The following is a 20122-nucleotide window of genomic DNA, read 5'->3' as shown; positions in this document are numbered from 1 at the left end:
TTAAATTCTAAGCACCCAGTTTCCAAAGGCCATGGATGACAGTGAAGGCCAAAATCCAGTACAAAGCCCCCACTCATACTAAACCATTTCGTTTTCTCAGAAAATTGAAAAAAAGATGTGAATAGTTTTGCCAACAGAGTGCCTTGGAAAATATATATACTGCAAATATCTCAAACCGAACTTGTTGCTATTGAGTCAATGTTGACTTATAGTGACTCTATAGGACAGGTAGAACTGCACCTGTGAGCTTGAGACTATAACTGTTTTCAGGATGAGAAAACCCTCTCGTTCTCCTTCTACAAATATCACTAAATTAAAATTTAACATCTTATTATTTTTTTCCCTTTTTACCCATTTAAAATTTGTTCTAGTTTCTTTAATCATCTACTTTCACTTGGATTACATTTGTGTGTGTGTTTTATTATTATGTTATTGTTGGGGGTTTTTTGTATGATTTTCCTCCTATGAAATCCTGGATAGGTAAATCTACAGAGACAGTAACTAAATTAATAGTTCCTCAGAGTTATGGCAAGGGAGTATGGAGAGCTAATAATAATGGATATAAGTAAGGTGACCAGACACCCGCTTTTGGACAATTTTTCCTGCATCCCGCAGCGTTTTTTAAAAGTCCCGATTTTTGGAAAGAATGCAGGACAAGCTAGGGTATACGGTTTTTGGCTGCCATGTGGCTAATTTCGCCAGGATATGAGTTTTACCAATGTTAAAATCTGGTCACCTTAGTCTAAGAGTAAAGAAAATGCTCTAAAATTGATTGTAGTGATGGCCACACACCTCTTTTAAATATATTTAAACTGTTAAATTGTATGGTATGTGAATTATATATCAATAGGACTGTTAGAAAAAATATTTTAAAAGGTGTTGCTGTGGACAAAGGGCTAGATCCTTAAAGTCTTCTGATCCTGATTTGTGGAAACCTCTGAACTTTCCTATAAACCCCATAATGGCAAGTACTGAACCCAGCAGAGTGATAGAGTGCCATAAGTTAGATAGTTGGTGTCAGAATAAGATCAGAAGGTTGGAGGGTGGAGGCCTGTCTGACCTCTGTCTGTCTCACAAGAATCATCCATAGGCAGATGCAGAGTTGGGAGTCTCCATTTCCTTTCTATAGCCAGAGGAGGTCAGATATGGCTGCCGTGCCTTTTCCTCGGCCTTCATCTTATTATTTGTTTAATCTCGGAATTTTCTGCCTATTCCTATATTTTTATATGAATTTTAGTAAAGCTTTTCTGATTCAAAACATGTTTGCCATTTATGCATTCATTTGCATCAATTTAAATGACTTGTATTTGTTTCTGTTGATAAGTCTTAATTTTGCTCAAGTTAATGATAAATCTTCCATGCATTATCTTTGTACCCAACCAATTCAAAGGAATAAAACCAAAACGATTAGTAATGCAAAATGGAGGCATTAACACAACCTTTTGCTTTAAGTATTATTAAGTTTTAAAAAGTATTTAAAGAGAGTTTGTACTTCCTAAAAGGAAACCGCGATCTGAATGAATACCTGTGGGAAGCCGTAGCTCTCGCGAGATGTGGGAAGCCACAGCTCTCGTGATGTGGGTAGCAGCTCTCGCCGCCATTACTAGATGGCGCCAGGCAGTCAGGGCGGTGGTTCAACTAAGTGATAAACAACCACTTAGCGCATGCGCGATGCTGAGATGACTAGTCATAACTCCACCCTGGAGTATGCAAACGAAGGTTCTGGCGAACTCACCAATCAGTGCATGAGGTTTTGGCAAATGCACCAATCAAGGCACAGCACGTCCCCATAGAGCATATATAAGCAGCAGTAGTTTGGGGTTTCGGGGTCTTTTACCGCATTATGAAAAATTAAATGCTTGTGGAAGAATCCTGTTGTGGTGCGTCTTTTCTTGCTGGCGAGACCTGGCGCGCGACAAATACCCTAATGAAAAACAACTGTAAGATGTCCAGCGGCACTGGGGTTGCAGGGTGAGGTGATCTTCGCAGCACCCCAGCTTTCTTGATGAGAAGGTCGGAGGGACACTGGTTTGTATTATTGCGACATCCAAGAAACGCTCTAGCTTGCTTTTCCTTCCGCAAGGGCTTTATGTGTCAAATAGTGTTATGCTTGACCTCCAAATTTGGCTGACAATCTACTGATGATATTCATAATCTTAGGGTTACTCTGGTATTTTGACATATTTGCTGGGTTCTTGGCCACATCCTGGAACGCCACCAGAACTTCTGGATCCTGCATGGCAGCAAGAACCTCTGGATCACTGAGAATCTCATTGAACCCAGGCATTCCTGCCATTCCAGCCATACCTGCTCCCATTCAAGGCATCCCCCCAGGAAAGTCACCTGGAAAGGAGCCACGTTGCGCTCCTGATTGTCCTCTAGCTTCTTCCTCCCTCTGGGCTCGGTCATGTTCTTCCCGGGCTTTCTTAACTCTTTCTATTCTTTGATCGCTCGCTCTTCCCGGTTCCGCGCATACTTTCTCCGATGTTCTGCAATTTTCTGCGCCCTCGGCTGAACTTCCTTCAGCATTCCACTACCATCTTCATCATAGTCCAGTTTGCAAGCAAGGGCAAGGTCATGTGCAGCTTCTTCCCAATGGCCCAAACGTCTGGGTGCCTTCCCTCTCCATTTGTAAGGCTGAGCTGAATCGGGATTAATTTCAATGGCTCTGTCACAGTCTCGGATGGCAGCATTTGGCTTCTGTAATTTGACGAAGACACTGGCTCTCTTGGCATAAAAAATGGCCAGGCGAGGATTCAGTTTGATGGCATCAGTAAATAGATCAATAGCTTTCTGTAGTTCACCATCATTTAGGGCATCGATGGCAGCCGCTTTCTTGTCATCTGCCTGATCCATCATCTGTCAGTTATCTCTACAGCTTCATCTCCCATTTCTTGAGGGGCATCTGCATCTGGTTCAATCACACCTTCCTTGTCAATTTCTAGGACTCTCTCCTCACTTGATGGTTCATCTGCCTTTATGTTTTCCTCCGTCTTCGTGTTATCTGATTTTTCTTCCTTGATGTTTTCTTCTGATTTGGCTTTATGAGTAGCAAGTAGTATTTTACCACCCATGCTCTCCACCCACTCCGTCAGGACGCGCATCTCCTCGGTGTGCAGAATGCTTGGGTCCTACTTACACATTTTCACGAAGGCCCGCAGCTCGCTCACTTTGCGGGGGTCCATGGTCAGCAGGCGGAGGGGAGTGGAGGACGCGGCTCAGGAGGCTGTGGCCTGATTCCAGGTCCCGGAGCTCGATTCAAAACATTTTTATTTCTATGTTATTGAGATCACAATGTGTGGATTAATTTAAAAAGAATTGACATCTATTTTTGTTTCTTCCTGTACAGGGAAAGGGCAGTCTTTCCATTTAGTTAAGTCTTCTTTTTGTGTTTTTCATTAGCTTTGTTGTTTCTTCAATATATAGACTGGAGCCTATATATTGTTATTAAGTTTACCTGTAGATATTTTCAACTTTGTGTAGCGATCATGTGGCAGTTACATTATCTTCTGACAACTTGAGTGAAGGGGTGGAGTCTAGCCTGTCAATCAGGTCACAGCTTGATGACCTTATTTGTAGGCTCAAGGGAGATAAATAGCTCACTGGAGGCCAGACCTTCTCCCTCTCTGCCTTCCCTTTCCTGCTGTTGAGACAGTCAGAGACCTGGAAGAGATACGTGGAGACCTGTGCCAGTGTTGAGATGCTTCTATTGCCACTAGATCCACAAGTCTTTCTACCCGCTGGACTGTGATCTTCCTGCATTCAGCATCATTGCATGTACTGTATGAGTCTGAAGAGGAATTTATGGACTAATATCGGACATATGGACTTGATGTGCACTGGGCTGAGATGTTTGCTCAATATACAATTGATCTTTTATATAAAGAGCTCTTTCTTCTACACATATGAGTGTCTATGAATTTGTTTCTCTAGTCAACCTGGACTAACACAGATCATTAAATGGAATATTTCTTCTAATAAATATTCTAACCCCTTAGCCTTTCCTGTTTAGCTTTGCCACGTAAAACACACTTAAGGAGGAGGCTGGCTAGTGGGAGGAAGGAGAAGGGCCATCAGGCATTTTGTTGCTGGGTTCACTGTTCTCCTGGGCCTTTCCAGCGGCTTCACCAGAGTTGTATCTAGACACCGACTTAAGTATTGGAGGGATCCTGGCAAGATAGCACCTGAGTAGCACACTTGGCAGAATCTCCATAGAGAATAGAGCAAGGAGCCACTGAAAGGGCTATCACTTCTAGGCCACAGGATTTTCAACAGAACGATAAGTAGACACAAATTTACTAAATTAGAGAGCAGCAACATTGGTCAATTAGAGTCCCCTTGGTCATCTCCTCAAGGCACTCTGCCACCCGAGGGCAGATCCCAGGCCCGCCAGTCAAGGAGCTAGCTTGGGGGGAGGTGCCATGCAGCAACAGGGTCTGAATTCTAAGGGACCAGACCAGGACCTGGGCAAATAAAAAAGTTAACTTCTTTGGCTCTCTGCCCAGACCAGATGACACCCCAGTGGATACCCCAAACCTAGGGATCCCCAATATCGGGGACAACACAGCCTACCAATCCTCACTGGGGTGTAAGGACAGGGAGTGTGTGTGTGTGTGTGTATATAAGTATATATATATATATATATATATATATATATATATATATATATATATATATATATATATATATATAAACTTAACGTTTTTCCTCCCAGTTGAATTTGTTTTTATAGTCCCCTAAAACCACATCTACCCAGAAATTAGCACCCACAGCAGAGACTACGCTCAAGGACAAAGTTTAGAGCATAAATAAACATATATTAAAATCTTTCCTGTGTCTTACTATATAGTATTATTTTTCATCTCTTGCCCCTTTCCTTTCCTTTCTTTAGTCTAAATATCTAAAGTTTTATCTCATAACACTATTAGCCTAACTTTAAGTTTCACTTTTCTCATCAAACCTTTTCTTACCTTTCAGTCCTTTCAAAGCTGACACTATTATTACCTCTTTTAAAACCATTTTTTTCCCCTATCAACTACCAGTACCCATTTCTCCATCATTGGGAATCAGGCATTTTCAGGCCCAATGTCCCTTCCTTTAACAAACCAAAGAACACTGCCTGATCCCTCCCACTTCTTTTTTACCTACTGCTCCTTATGCTCTCCCTCCACTAATACGTCCTCCTTCTTTCAGATTGCTCCCCTAACGCCTAAACTAATATTCTCCCCCAGATACTTAATATAGTCTGCCCATCCCCCCTCAACTGCACCACTCTCTTGGTCTTGCCATAGGGATAAGGAGCCCCTGTGCCCTGCTGTCTGTGTGATCTTCCACAATTATAAAGTAGCTCCTAAGGACGCGTTTCACTGTTGGGAACCCATACCCTGACAAGGCCTCGAAAGTAAACCAGAAATGCACATAAATCATAGACAAGCAAATGGATTTGGAGTTCACAGTAGTTCTAGCCGCAATCCAAGAACAGTTCATTCTTATGACATGGTCCTGCTTGATGTCCGCGGTCATGAGGTCACTGAAGACATGGGTGCCAAGTGTGGTGAAGAAATCAGATGGTGCCTGGCTGGCTATCCAAAAAACATAGTGTCTGGGGTCTAAAAGACTTGTATTCAAACAAGCAGTCACCTAAATGAGTCCATCAACTGAGTTCACATGGAAGGAGCATACCAGCCGGAGTGATCCAAGGATGATAAATAATAAAATCCAAATCCAGAGGAGAGACTGGAATGAGAGTGTGAACACCAGACTTACAGAAGGCTATGGATGACCACGGGAGCCCAAAATCCATGCTCAGAGTCCCTACATGGAGTAAGCCTCAGGCAAAGCCCCTCACACCACACTCAAGGAATGTGAACAACCTTGCTAGGAGACAGAGACTTTTGTAAGCTCAATTATGACGATTGTAATTGGATTAAAATGCAATACCCGATCACTTGATCTCCCTTTGACCCATTTAAAATTTATTCTCGCTTTTAGTATTTCCTGCTTTTTTCTTGACAGAGATTCCCCCCCCCCCCCCCTCTGGTCTATTTGAACATTGTTGCTGGCCTTTTCTTTAAAAAAAAGTTAAAGGATAATTGTGTGTTTTTTTGTTTTTATGTATGTTAGGCAAAATACACAGGGACTGTTGATTGAGGTTTTCATCTGTTTTACGTTGTTATTATTATTATTTATTTTAAAATGTTTTTCTATATATGAAATCCAGGGTAGATAAATCTGTATAATAACTGGATTAATGGTCCTCTGAGGGAACGACATGGGAGGTTGGGGGGAAAGAGGGAGGTAACGATGATGAGTACAAAAGTGGAGACAAGGTTCTAAAATAGACTGGTGATGATTTTACAATGCTTCTTCATGTGACTGGACTCTTGAATTATATGACATGTGAATGATATGCCCATAAAACTGTTTTTTTAAAAAAGACTTTTCATCGACATCCCTTGTTTAGTCTACTCAGATTCACCAATTATAAATCCTTCTGCCCAACAAAATCTACCTCTTCTGTTTGCCCACATGACTCAAGCAAGCTGAGAGAACTTTATTTAAGATAAAAATTCCAATCGTTTTACTTTTACTTCTGTGATAATAATATCATTGCTAGTTACTGAGTCAATTATGACGCACTGTGACCTCATGTGTCCAAGTAGATTGGTGCTCCATAGTTTGGTGGCTGATTTTAGGCAGTAAATAGCCAAGCCTTGCTTCCAAGATGCTAGAAGTGGACTGACAACTTCAGCCTTTTAGGTAGCAGCTGAGTAATTAACCGGTTGTATCACCCAGGGATTCATAAGAACACACTACTTTTACCACCACATTGGCCTTCCTTGTGAGAAACATGTACTATGGGAAAATGACCATAAGTTTTATAGTTTTGTACTAAAAAATACTCACATGGCTTATTTTAGGGTAGGACTCAGACATTTTGACCTAGGGCTTTTGGGCTTCTGTTTATTTACAACCAGACGTTTGCCTTATTATTGTTTGTCTACTCAACTACATAGACTGTGAGGTCAAAGTTGAGGCTCTCATCAGCTTTGAAATGAGACGTCAAACTGTGTCCTGAGAAGCAGGGAGAAAGTAAACAAGATGAAAGGTCCCTGACCCAGTGGCTGGGCCAACACCATCTAGCTACTACAAGAGACATGCTGATGACACACAGAGGCTGTAAACACTGGCTCCTCTGTCTGGCGCACCAGCCCAACTCCGTGCCCCCTCACATACCCAACACCGGCTGTTTACGCTTCTGAACACACAACGCAACGACTATTGATCACAAATGAGCACAACAGTGTGATCGTCAAAGAGAAAGCTCACGTCAGCACACCTGCTCGTGAGTGCCTTTGGATGTCACAGGGACAAATGCCACCTGACCTCTGGGCTTCACTGCTCTGTGCAGTGCCCTGTCTGGTCTCACCCTGGCCCCCAACGCTGGGTGTCCACACCACCCTATCAGGAGCATAGACACTGAGTAGGTTATTTAATCACAGTGGAGAGAAGACTTGAACAGAGAGAAACAGGGAGAGGACAGGCTCAAGAAAAGGAAGAAGCCAAATCAGCGCATCAAAGAGCACCCTCTTTATGTACTATTTCTATTTTTCCCTCGTGTACATCGTGATCAAACATGCTTTCTGTTTCATGTATCAATGTGCCTGCTGTTTGATATTCATTACCAGCTCTAGGACATAGCTCCCTGAAGGCAGGGGTTTATACCTCCTTTGTGGACCTCTGTGTCCACATACTAACATTCAGTTAATAATGTGTTAAATTAATTAATGCAAGGACGGTGCTAATAGGAACCACTAGTAGTAAATGTTCAGTTGATTCTCCTACCTTGGAATGAAGGTCTTGTGAAAAACCACTGGCAAGCAATTACATGCTGGCACGCAGGGAAGAGGTCAACAGGAGTCAAATCAACTTGACAGCAACTGGTTTCAGAGTCGGAGAATGTCGCTAACCATGTACAAATGAAATGAGAAGGCAGAGTGACGTAACACCTATAACCCTGTGAGAATGCAAATTTTATAAAACTTGTAGTGTTGATAGGTAACAGACCACTTAGTTCCTGTGGTCTCTTTAAAATGTAAAGTGTAAATAAATAAATAAACTGTAAGTGACCTGTTGGTTCTTGTGGGGCAGGGGAGTAGTTGGATCTTAGGCCAATCAGCCCTTACAAATTACAATTAAAAAAAGATGATGCAGATCATGTAAACGTCTTGACAGCGAGAAGCATAAGGAACACACAGCAGAATGGGGAGGGGAGCAAGCATTCACTAGCTAAACCATCCTTTCCGCTTTCTCGCTCACACCTTTTCCTCTCCAGAGTCAGAAGATGGGACAGCTCTGGACAATCAGGTGGCTTTTTATTTTTATATTTCAGTACACTGAAAGCAACATGGCCTTTCTTAGAAAAACAAACAAACCACACCGCCATCGATTCCATTCTGACTCCTAGTTACCCAAGATAGAGTTTTTGAGACTGTAAAGATAGCAGTCCCTGCCCACACATCACTGCCCTCTCTCAGCCACCAGACCAAAGGCAGAGGTCTTCTGCCCAGCTCTGGGGCAGCTTTAACTCTTTGTGGCTGAACTGCTTAAAGGCCAAATCCCCAGAACAGCTCCTCGACCATCTTGTTCTATAAAAAGCTTTTCTCACCTTGAACAGCAAACCCGGAAGGTAAGGCTGAGTCAAGAGAAATAGACTCATGGAAAGGGCAGAGTTGGGAAAGGGGCAGCACAGGTCAGGTCATCCCGGCCCCCTAATAGCTTTATCATGGTGAAAGTATTGAGTCACAGCCGTGGAGCCTGCAGAAAGATGTGGCCAAAGGTCAGCAGAGGCAGGCACCCACCCTAGCTTCGCTCTTGCCTGGGTCTTCCCCGAGGGTAAGATCTGGGAGGGGGCGTGGTTTATTGACCCACCGCAATCACTTCCTATGGGCAACACCTTTAAAGACACTCTGGAGTCACCTCCATCACCCAGCTGCCCCCTCCCCTCTTTCTCCAACACTTCTACCAAGATTTCCTCAAGGAGCATTGGTCAGAAATGGGCCTCCTGAGATCCTGCATCCTGGGTGCCTAGCCTCCGACGTGCACCCACTTCACACTCAGTGCACCGGTCCACTGCTGTCATCTTTACTGCCCGGATCACCAGTCTTTTTTCCTGCTAAGCTTTTGGTGATTAGCAGTCTGTTCTTAACTATTTTGACTGCAGGCCTCCTTACAGGTTTTCCGAAACAAAAACAGCAAAACAAACACCAAGAGCCCAATCCTCTTCCTTGAGTGGATCCCAATCAACCCCCACACACCCTGTAACTAGCAGTTCCAGACGGTTGCCAAAGCAAAACATCACTAGGAAAGCACATCTGTCTCCCACCTAGAGAGGTGGTGGGTTTGAATCACCTTTCCGTTTGCAGCTTAACACCAGAGCTCCTTACAGGCTCTTTCATAGGTCTCAAACCCTAATTTCCAGATCATAACTTCTACGTCGACTTTTTGGAAATGCTCCCTGGGCCCCATCCCAGAATTACTGAATTGGGAATTCTGGGGCTGGAGACCAGCCGTCTGTTTTTATAAGCTCCTCAGCGGATTATAACCGGCAAGAAAAGCCTGAGATCCATATAAAAGGGTAACATTAGCCTTTGAAACAGTAATTCTTGGCTCTGAACGGTGGCTGGGCGCATGTTACAATGACTGGGTTGAAGAAAGTCCCCGTCAGCCTCGCCCAGTGCGAGCAGCACCCTCGTGAGAGCCACGGCCAGGCAACGTGGACAGAGAAAGCCAGCAGGTCCCAGTGAAAAAAGGCAAAGAAGGGAAAAAACTCCTGAGAAGCAGCTACCAGTTGATTTGATGGAAGGGGATTCCCCTGCCAAACAACGCCTCTCCCTCCATCCCTCCTCTCCACACCCGTGTCCACAGATCCAGATCCACATCCATCTCAAGGTTGGAGTGCCAAGTTGTAGTCTAAGATATCTTGTCTAGTCGGGAAAATAAACATCAGTCCTACTTGTCTAAAGTTTACGGGCAACTGATAAAAAAAAAAAAAGAAACAGTAATTCTTGGCGGTTCCTCGACCCCAAAGCATGGCTTAACCGACCCTTGCTCTCCCCTCCCCCATCAGTGCTCAGTGCTCTCCCCTCCCCCATCAGTGCTCAGGGCTTTTGGCTCCTATAGCCTCTCGAGATTCCTTGGGCTTGTGGTGCCGAAGGACAGTAGGGGTGGAGAGGCGTGGAAACGGGCGTGGGTGCCAGCCCGCAGCAAACCCTCCCCTCCGCGCTGGCCTGGAGCTCGCGACAAGAGTGAGGCGGGGCGGGAGGAAGGGAGGGGGGGAAGCGGGTACGTGCTGTTGCGCCCGGTGGGAATGTCCCTCGCAGCTCCCGGTTCTCTTAACACTTAACTGCCTTGGCGCCCGCCTTCCCCAGCCTGGGCTGAAGCGGTTCTCAGGCCCCAACACCAGGCTTTAAGAGCCACGGAGAGCCCAGCTGGGTCGGATTTCAGAGCAGCCTCGGCCCCTGAGCGGTTGCAGAAGTTTGACGGTAGAAAGCAAAGCTCCTTCTACTGGATCTGCTCAGACCAGGACAGCAGGAGGGGACTGCCCTGGGACCTTCAGTCAGGGTAGGGGAGTCCCCCCAAATGAACAAGGGGTCAAGGCTAAGAAGTGGGGTCGGAAATGGAGCCCCGACTTGCAGGCAGTCTCCCACTTGTGACGCGAGGACCCAGGCAAATCCGTCGGGACTTCTTCGGGCACGACGCCTGGCACACAGCTGGGCACCAAGGAGGAGCAGTGTCACCCACACCCCAGGCCCCTCCCCGGACACCGCAGGTCCACTCCCCAGGCGGTCTTGCCTCCTCCTCCCACTCCGCCCGGAGCAGCAGCAACTAAAACCCGGAGATTCCCGAGTGGCCCTTCCCTGCAGTCTGTCCAGCCCTCTCGGGGCGGACTTGGGGCTCCCGGCCCAGCGGGTTCGAACCCTCGCGCTCCCGCCAGCGGCGCCGGGCGCTGAGTCTCCCGGGACGTTCGGAGCGGGGAGCGGCGGCTCGGGCAAGTCCTGGAGCGCGGCGGGGTCATGGAGGCGTCCGGGACACAGCTCCTGACCTTGGAGGCTCCAGGCTCCGCGCCCTTCGTGGAGCCCCCGCCGGCGGTGGCGGGCCTGCGCGGGGCGAGTGGCGAGGGCGTCCGCCTTCTGTGTGAGCCCCCCGGCCGCGACCCTCGGGGCGCCCCGCCAACTCTGGAGGAAGCCGGGGCGCTCCGGGAGCGCGAGGAGCCGCCGGCACCCCGCCGGCCCCGCGCGCGCGCCTTCTCGGTGCCCGCCGAGCCCATCTGGCAGGCGGCCGCGTTAGGGCCACTGCAGCCCGCGGCCGAGAGGCTGCGCGCGGACGGCGGCGAGGGGACCGAGGCTGCCCCGCCCAACCCCGGCGGCGGCGGCGGCGGCGGCGGCTGCTGCACCAAGTGCAAGAAGCGGGTGCAGTTTGCGGACGCTTTGGGGCTGCGTCTGGCCAACGTGAAGCACTTCAGCGAGGCCGAAGAGCCCCGGGTGCCGCCGGCCGCCCTCGCCCGCCTCCGGAGCTTCCCCATGTGCGCGCAGGACCTGCGGCAGCTCGGGGGCCTGCTGGCCCAGGCGGCTGCGAAAGGCGGGGCGCCCGCTCCGCCGCGCTTGCGGTCCCTCTTCCAGCTGCCCGAGCACCCCGCCGCGGCGGAGCGCCTGCGGCGGCAGCGCGTGTGCCTGGAGCGCGTGGACTGCTCCGCGCCCGGGGCTGCGGAGGTGACGGGTTCGGGCCTGGTGCTGCGCAGCCCGGGGCCGGGCACCGTGACCGTGCGCTACACCTTCACCGAGTGGCGCTCCTTCCTGGACGTGCCTGCCGAACTGACGCCGGCCACCGAGGAGCCCCAGCCTCCCAAGGCGTCGTCCATGGAGTCGGGGCCCCGGGATAGGAAGGAGGGGCCGGCCACCGAGCGCTTTCGCTTCTCGCTGTGCCTGCCGCCCGGCCTGGCGTCGGAGGCCGCGGAGGACTCGGAGGCGCCCGCCCCCGCCGTGCACTTCGCGGTCTGTTACCGCTGCGCGCAGGGCGAGTACTGGGACAACAACGCGGGTGCCAACTACACTCTGCGCTTCACGCGGCCCGCGGACACACGCTGAGCCAGCCCCTAGCGCCTGAAGAGGGGAGCTGCCTACCGCCTGGGGGTGCTCGTGGGATTGTGGCTGATGGTGTGATGCCCACCCCACCCCACCCACCCACCCGCCAACCTCGGGACGGCCCCAGCTGGGGGCCAGGCGTCCAGGGGCGTGGAACACAGAAGAGAGGGCTCAGGAGTCTGGAACTCTTGCCCTCCAGATGGGCCCTGCAAGCCAGGAGGCTCTTCCAGCGCCCACTCCAAACCTCTCAGGCTTTCCCGTTCTCCATCCAGGCCTGGGCGGTCTCCTGCTTTCCAGCCCCCGAGCTGAAATGGGAAGGAACTCCCAAGGCTCCAACAGGAGTTTCTCCAAGCGTGTGGATCTTGTGCGCAGCTCTAAGACTTTGGAATTCTCACCCAAAGATGTCACGTCGCAAGTCCCTTGGAGCTTTCCAGAGAGCGAGAGAGGTCGAAGCCACCACACTGCCCACAAAGGAAGGTTCCAAGCTGTGGGTGAAGGCTCCGGGTCACACATCGAGGCCTGCTACTTGGGCAAACAGCTGCCAAGATGGATGCAGGATGGGGGATTTTTCCTCTTGCTGTAACTTGGGAAATTTCCCCTCAAATGTGACATTCATTAGCCAACTTGTACATTAGTGGATAAATGCCCTTTTAGAAAAGTAAAGGCTGCATTGTGTATTTTAAGGCTTCCACACGGTCCTGGGGGTCGAGTCTGTTGAGGGCAGGGCTGAAAGGCGAGTGGTTGGGACCCACCAAGCTCTCTCGGTAGGAAAAGTGTGCAGGTCGCTTCCGTGAAGATTACAGCCCGGGAAAGCCTGTGGGGCGGCTCTCTGCCCTGTAGGGTAAGCTGTGAATCCAAGTGGAGCCAGTGAGCCCAGGTTCGGGTTTGGCACTTTGGAAGTTTAAATGTGATCCTGCAGGCTGGTAAGTGAGATAGCACTTTAGCAATAGTAGCTCCAAATTCCCCTTCTCTTACTCCCCCTTTCTAGTTGTGGAAGGGCCAGGATGGGCAAGAAAAAAAAAGTTTTGTATAAGGAGCTCTCCCTTAAGTGCCATAGTAATTTGGTAAAACTTGGCTGTGTGTAGCAAGGACGGTGTCTAATGCACACAAAGCACCCAAGAGCGGCTAGATTCCTGCCTGATTTGAAATCCTTGGTGGTTCTCGGTTCCTTCTCAGTGCTATTGTGAGAATTGGTGCCTAATGAAAGATGCCCAGCTAGTAAATGCTGCTCAGTACCAGGTGGGTATGTCAGGACAATAAGTATCACGGTTATTGACTGTGGAAGCCAAGATGGAGTCACCATGGGTAAGCCAGAGAGTCCAGATAGGACCTGATACAGAGCCAGCTGGGCTGGGTGTGGCGACTTGATTGCTTCACACTTTAGCCAGCTCTTGGTAATTGAGCTTTGTTTCCAATTTGCATAATTTATAGCAAATGGCTTGTATTTTGGAATGGCGGCCTTTCGGGAGAGCAAAACTCACTCTTGCTCTTTAGAATAGGGGTTTGCAAACTATAGTTAAAGGGCCAAATATAACCTGCAGCATGATTTTGTGTGGCTTGTGAAATACGAATTTTATTTTTCACTTTTAAAGAGTTGAAAAAAAATTTTAAATAGATGACTATTTTGTGATACATGATAATTTTGCAATTAAAATTCCAGTGTTCGTAAAGTTTTATTTGAGCAAAGCGATACGTATTTGCTTCTGCACTGTGCAAAGTTGCTTTACAAAGTAGAACTATATAGATACAGCAGAATCCAAATAGATACAGCTAGCTACCAAAGTCTAAAATATTTACTATCTAGCTATTTACAGTAAGTTTCCCAAACCCTGCGCTCAAGAAGAGCTGAGGGTTACTATATAATACAGGATTGCCAAAAGAAGACATTCAGAAAATGTTGTCACTTGAAAGAAACCTACTTTAGGTAATGATTTAAAATAGTATACAGTACTCTTAGTAATCTTGGTTAGAATAAATATTGACACCAAATGTGTAATAACTATTGGCAAGGATTGGCGAGGTTTGCCTGCTGGCTTCTTTCATGTAAAAAGTGTTAATAAATCACTATAATTGAAATGTAGCACTTAGTTGTCTCTCACTGCGATAACAGCAATTCCATAAGAGGATGGCTATAACGGATCGTTTCTCACACTTTAGAAAGCTAGAAGCCTGAATCAAAGTGCAGACTGTTAGAGAGGAAGACGCTCTCTGTGTGTGAATGCTAGAGGAAGGTCCTTGTCGCTTCAGCTGCTGCTTACTGGTTCCTTGGAGATCTCTTCTGTTTCTTGGCCTCTATCTTAAACCATCTCTACTCCTTGTCTTTTTTTAAAAAATCATTTTATTGGGGGCTCTTACAGCTCTTATCAAAATCTACATCCGTTGTGTCAAGCACATTTGTACATATGTTGCCATCATCATTTTCAAAACATTTTCTTAATACTTGAGACCTTGATATCAGCTCATTTCCCTCCTCCTCCACCCTCCCTCATGAACCTTTAATAATTCATAAATTATTATTATTTTCAAGTCTTACCCCAACTGCTATCTCCCTTCACCCACTTTTCTGTTTTCCATCACCCTGGGAGGGGGTTATATGTAGATCAGTGTGATCAGTTCCCCTATTTTCCCCCTACTTTCCCCTTTCCCTCCTGGTATTGCTACTCTCATTATTGGTCCTGAGGGATTTATCTGTCCTGGATTCCCTGGACAAGCTCTTATCTGTACATGCTCTGTTCTAGCCAGATTTGTAAGGTAGATTGGGTCATGATAGTGGCGGGGAGGGGAGACTATTAAAGAACTAGAGGAAAGTTGTATGTTTTGTCAGAGCTATACGGCACCCTGACTGGCTCGTCTCTTCCTTGTGACCCTGCTGTAAGGGGATGTGCAATTGTTTACAGATGGACTTTGGGTGTCCACTCTGCCCTCCCCCTTAGTCACATCAATATGATTTTTTTGTTCTGGGTCTTTGATGCCTGATACCAGATCCTATCGACACCTCATGATCACACAAGCTGGTGGGCTTCTTCCATGTGGGCTTTGTTGCGTCTCAGCTAGATGGCCACTTGTTTAACTTCAAGCCTTTGAGACACCAGATGCTATATCTTTTGATAGCTGGACACCATCAGCTTTCTTCACCACATTTGCTTATGCACCCATTTTGTCTTCAGTGATCATGTCGGGAAGGTAAGCATCACAGAGTGCTGGGTTATTAGAACAAAGTGTTGTTCTTGTGTTCTTGTGTTGAGGGAGAACTTGAGTAGAGGCCCAATGTCCTCCTTGCTGCCTTAATATTTAACATATAAATATATGTATATAGATCTATGTTCCTATCATTATATAAAAATATATTTGCATATGAACATGCCTGTATTTAGACCTCCCTGTCTTATTTAATCTAAAAAGTTCCCTTTTATATATCAAAAAGGACTCAAAATACACCCTACACTAATCCTACCTTATTAACATAACAAAGACAGTCCATTCCATGAAGGGGCCATGAGGCTAGGATTTACAGGGAGTTCCTGGGTTGTGAACAAGATCTTTTCCTAAACCTATCTTTAATTCAAATTTGTAGGGAACTCAAAACAGATATGTCCGATTCTTATTTAGTGTCCATCAAATGTCTTATTATATAGTATACATTCCCTATGCATAGGAAACATTCAAGAGCACTTCTAAATACACGAAAACATCTTAAACATAACAACACAGCAAATAATAGTAACACCGTAATAATAAAAGTACGTATGTTGTTATTAGGTGTCAATCCATAACAACTCTATGTACAACAGAATGAAACATGGCCCAGTCCTGCACCAGCCTCACAACAGTTGTTATGTTTGAACCCATTGTTGTGGCCAATCCAGCTCCTCTTTTTCGCTGCCTCTCGACTTTACAAAGCATGATGTCCATTTCCAAGGACTGGTCTCTTCAGATAACATGTCCAAAGCACATGATAAAGGTTCACTATCTTTGCTTCAAAGGAGCATTCTGCTTGTACTTCTAAGACAGACTTGCTTGTTCCTTTGGGAGTCCATGATACTTTCAATATTCTTCACCAGTGTCATACTTGAAATGCATCAATTCTTCTGGGAACACCGTGACTTGGGTCAGGTGCACCCTAGTCCTCAAAGTGGCATCCTTGCTTTCTCAACACCTTACAAAAGGTCTTGTGTAGCAGATTTACCCAATGCAATGCATTGATCTCTTGAGTACTGTTTCCATGAGCATTGATTATGGATACAGGCAAGATGAAATCCTTGACTATTTCAATCTTTTCTTCATTTACCACAATGTTACCTATTGGTCTAGTTGTGAGGAATATAGTTTTCCTTACAGTGAGTTGTAATCCACACCAAAGGCTGCAATCTCTGATCATTGTCGGCAAGTCCTTCAAGTCGTCCTTACTTTCAACAAGCACGATTGTGTTATCTACATATTGCAGGTTGTTAATAAGCTTCCTCCAATTCTGGTGCTGCATTCTTTTTCATATAATCCAACCTGACACACACACCTTTCTTGATTTTATTCCATCTAGTATTTGCTTGTTGTGTTAGTATAACTAACAGGTTCCACATGAGTAAAATGAAGTGTCCTGGAGTGCCCATTCTTCTCAAGGCTCTCCATAGTTTGTTATGATCCATACAGCTGAATGCTTTTGCAGAGTCAAGAAAACACAAGTAGACATATTGCTGGTATTCTCTGCGTTGAATAACTATACGAGGGGGTACCCCCCCAAACCCGGAATTTCCCCCTAACTCACCCCCATCAAAGCTATGTATTTAAAATTTTCACAAGACATCCTTATCACCTTCAACGTCCTCTCCATTGCACTAATACTTTTGTCTGATCTACGATTCCATTTTAGGAAACATTTTTTAAAAACATTTTATTAGGGGCTCATACAACTCTTATCACAATCCATACATATACATACATCAATTGTATAAAGCACATCCGTACATTCTTTGCCCTAATCATTTTCAAAGCATTTGCTCTCCACTTAAGCCCTTTGTATCAGGTCCTCTTTTTTTTCCCCCTCCCTCCCCGCTCTCCCTTCCCTCATGAGCCCTTGATAATTTTTAGATTGTTATTTTGTCTTAGGAAACATTTTGCAAACTCATCTGTTTGGATGGCTGACAGTTCCTCCCTTGTTCTTTCTTCACCTCTTCTCTGTCGTCAAATCACTGTCCTTTCATGTCCCTCTGCATTCTTGGGAAGAAAAAGAAGTCACACAGAGTGAGGTCAGGTGAGAAAAGTGCATTTGGCAAGAGAGGCATGCTGGTTTTTGCGAAAAACGGGCTCACTGAGATGGCTACGTGAGCAAGTGCATTGTGGTGGCAAAACCCGTCCTCCATCTGCCACAAATCAGGCCTGTTTTGTTACACACGGTTTCGAAATCTCTTCAGAACCTCTCAATAGAAATCTTTCTTAACAGTCTGATCTAGTGGAATGAACTCCAAATTACTATGAGTGGACATTTTTGTCCACTCGGGAAGTTGACAGACATCCACGACGAGGTTTGTCATCAATCGACATTTCACCTTTTTGGAAATGAGAAAACCACTCGTACACTTGAGTTTTTCCCATAGCACTGTCCTTGAAAGCTCTGTTCAACACAATAGTTTCTGTGGCATTTTTTCCAAAGCAGGAAGCAAAATTTCACCGCGACATGTTGTTCTCTTAAATCAGCCATCACAAAAAACAAGGGTCAAATTTCTTTGACAAAAAATTCACTGTGACCAGAGAGAACCTTCCCAGGTGACACCACTGGGTGCACTAACTCAGAGTGAGTTGATCAATGCTCACCTAGCAGAAAAAATGCATACTACCAAAGCCCCACTCTGCTAGTGGAGCTTTTTTCTGGACCTTTTTGGGTATGCCCTCATATGTGATGCTATATATATATATATATATGTAGCTATACAGTACTATCTATATCTATCTGTCTATATCTAGAGAGAAATGGTTCTTAAAACAATTTAGATAGAAAAAGGGGGAAAAAAGCATGATTGAAGTTTAACACTTAACTACTTTATTCTGTTTCCATTGATGGCTTGCCTACCAGAAGGGGCATCTGTGAGGTGTCATTAGGATAATGTTATCAATTAGATGACATAGGAGAAGATGATGAAAAGATGGCTACTGTTGAAGATGACCAGCCTTGTGCTGGAGCGTCAGGCTTAGATTGTGCTACTGAGACGGTTTTACTGCTGGTTTGATTTTCTTGCGGTGGGCCTCAAAGGAGGCTCATGCCGAGTTTTTCTTATTAGAAATGGCCTGGTAGAAGCTGAGATTTTCAGTTAACTATATGGTGACTCTGGTGAGCCTCTTTGTATGGGGATCCTTTCTAATGTTGCTTTCTCTGCTTCAATGAGACAAAAGACTAACTTTCATGAAAACTTTCAATTCTGGAATTTTTAAGTGTCAGTCTTCTTGCTCAAATATGGGTTCCATGGGGTCTTCATTGATTAGGTTTTGCCATGGGAATTGAATAATTCTATGACATTCTTTCTTCCTTTCTTTTTCCCTCCCTCGCTTCCTCCCTCCCTCCTTTGCTTCTTTCTTTTATTTTACGGAAGTGAATCATCTGGTCTTTCTCTTGCAGAGTTTCTGGGTGGGTTCAAACCACCAAGTTAACCCGAGTTCTTAACCTGAGTGTGTGTCTGCTCACACCTGCTCACTTTACGCCCCCATTGCCTGGTCTGGCTTCTCTTTCATGCTCCCACATACCACGAAGCTTCAGAATGTGTCTCGCAGCGTTAGCACATGGTGGGAAAAGGAGGGCATGTGGCCATAGATTTTGAAAGCAAGAGTGAGAAAGGTGGACTTCTATTGTTTGGTATTTTTATGTCTTAAGTGAGAGGGATGTATATTAAAGGCATTGACATTGGGTGGACATCCAATTAGCAATAATCAACTGGCTTTGATTTATTTTCTGGTGTATTCTGGGACTCACTGATCCTAGCGATTTCTCTCTGCCAAGATATTTTTTTAGCCTGTTTTTCTTATCTACCTATCTCTTTTAAAAAAAAAAATTGGGTCTGACCAAGTGGCTTGCTTCAACCAGTGATATATGAGTAGAAATGAAATTTGTCATTTCTCATGGAAAGCCCTTTCCCCCTCTATGCTATTGTCTATCAGTTTACCTATGTTTTTATCTATGTCTATTACTGTCTATTTTTCTCCTTAATAAATTTTATATAATTTATATCCCCATCACCCTAGCTTCTCTGTAACCTTCATGGTCTGCTTCTTTAGGTGTGAAACCATTTTTCTTTCTTTTTTTATTTTATAGCAATAGTTTCATATAGTATCTGTCTTTAAGGGATTGAATGACTCCACTCAGCATAATATCTTCAAAATTCATCCATGTCATGAGATGCTTGTTGATTTCATTATTATACTTTAGAGATGCACAGTATTCCATTGTATGTATGTATCAAAGTATATCAATCCATTCCTCCACCAACAAACATTTTGGTTATTTCTATCTTTTTGCTATAGTACTGTGTTAAAAAAGATATGACAAAATGACAATGTATAAATTACCAAGGGTACATGAGGGAGGGGGGAGTGGGGAGGGAGGGGGAAAAAAAAGAGGACCTGATGCAAAGGGCTTAAGTGGAGAGCAAATGCTTTGAGAATGATTGGGGCAGGGAATGTGCGGATGTGCTTTATACAACTGATGTATGTATATGTATGGATTGTGATAAGAGTTGTATGAGCCCCTAATAAAATGTAAAAAAAGAGAAAAAAATAAGTGTACATGTATCTGGGCATCTTTTGCTTCTTATTTCTTTACAGTAGATACCAAGTAGAGAGATTGTTGAGTCATCTGGTATTTTCAGTCCCACTTGAGGAAGTTCCATGCCAGTTTTTATAGCAGTTGTATAGTTTTGCAATTCCACCAGCAATGTATATGGGTTCTAGTCTCTCTGCATCTTTGCCAGTATTTATTTTCTGTTTTGCTGAACGTT

At 45.6% G+C, this 20122-nt stretch overlaps 1 protein-coding gene and 1 pseudogene across 1 annotated transcript; one reads left to right on the top strand and one right to left on the bottom strand.

Moving 5' to 3' along the window:
* Window positions 1–2104: 2104 nt before the first annotated feature.
* Window positions 2105–3185, bottom strand: LOC142452993 (hsc70-interacting protein-like; annotated as a pseudogene).
* Window positions 3186–10394: 7209 nt separating this feature from the next.
* On the top strand, window positions 10395–19121 carry PPP1R3G (protein phosphatase 1 regulatory subunit 3G). The gene has a single exon (XM_075555247.1). It carries the CDS (start codon window positions 11076–11078, stop codon window positions 12144–12146), a length of 1071 nt encoding a protein of 356 aa, XP_075411362.1. The 5' UTR covers window positions 10395–11075; the 3' UTR covers window positions 12147–19121.
* Window positions 19122–20122: the final 1001 nt, after the last annotated feature.

The sequence above is a fragment of the Tenrec ecaudatus genome, chromosome 7 (genome assembly GCF_050624435.1).
Source record: "Tenrec ecaudatus isolate mTenEca1 chromosome 7, mTenEca1.hap1, whole genome shotgun sequence".
Classification (NCBI taxonomy): domain Eukaryota; kingdom Metazoa; phylum Chordata; class Mammalia; order Afrosoricida; family Tenrecidae; genus Tenrec; species Tenrec ecaudatus.
Note: the sequence above shows the minus strand (reverse complement) of the source record. Positions and strands in the feature narration are given on the sequence as shown.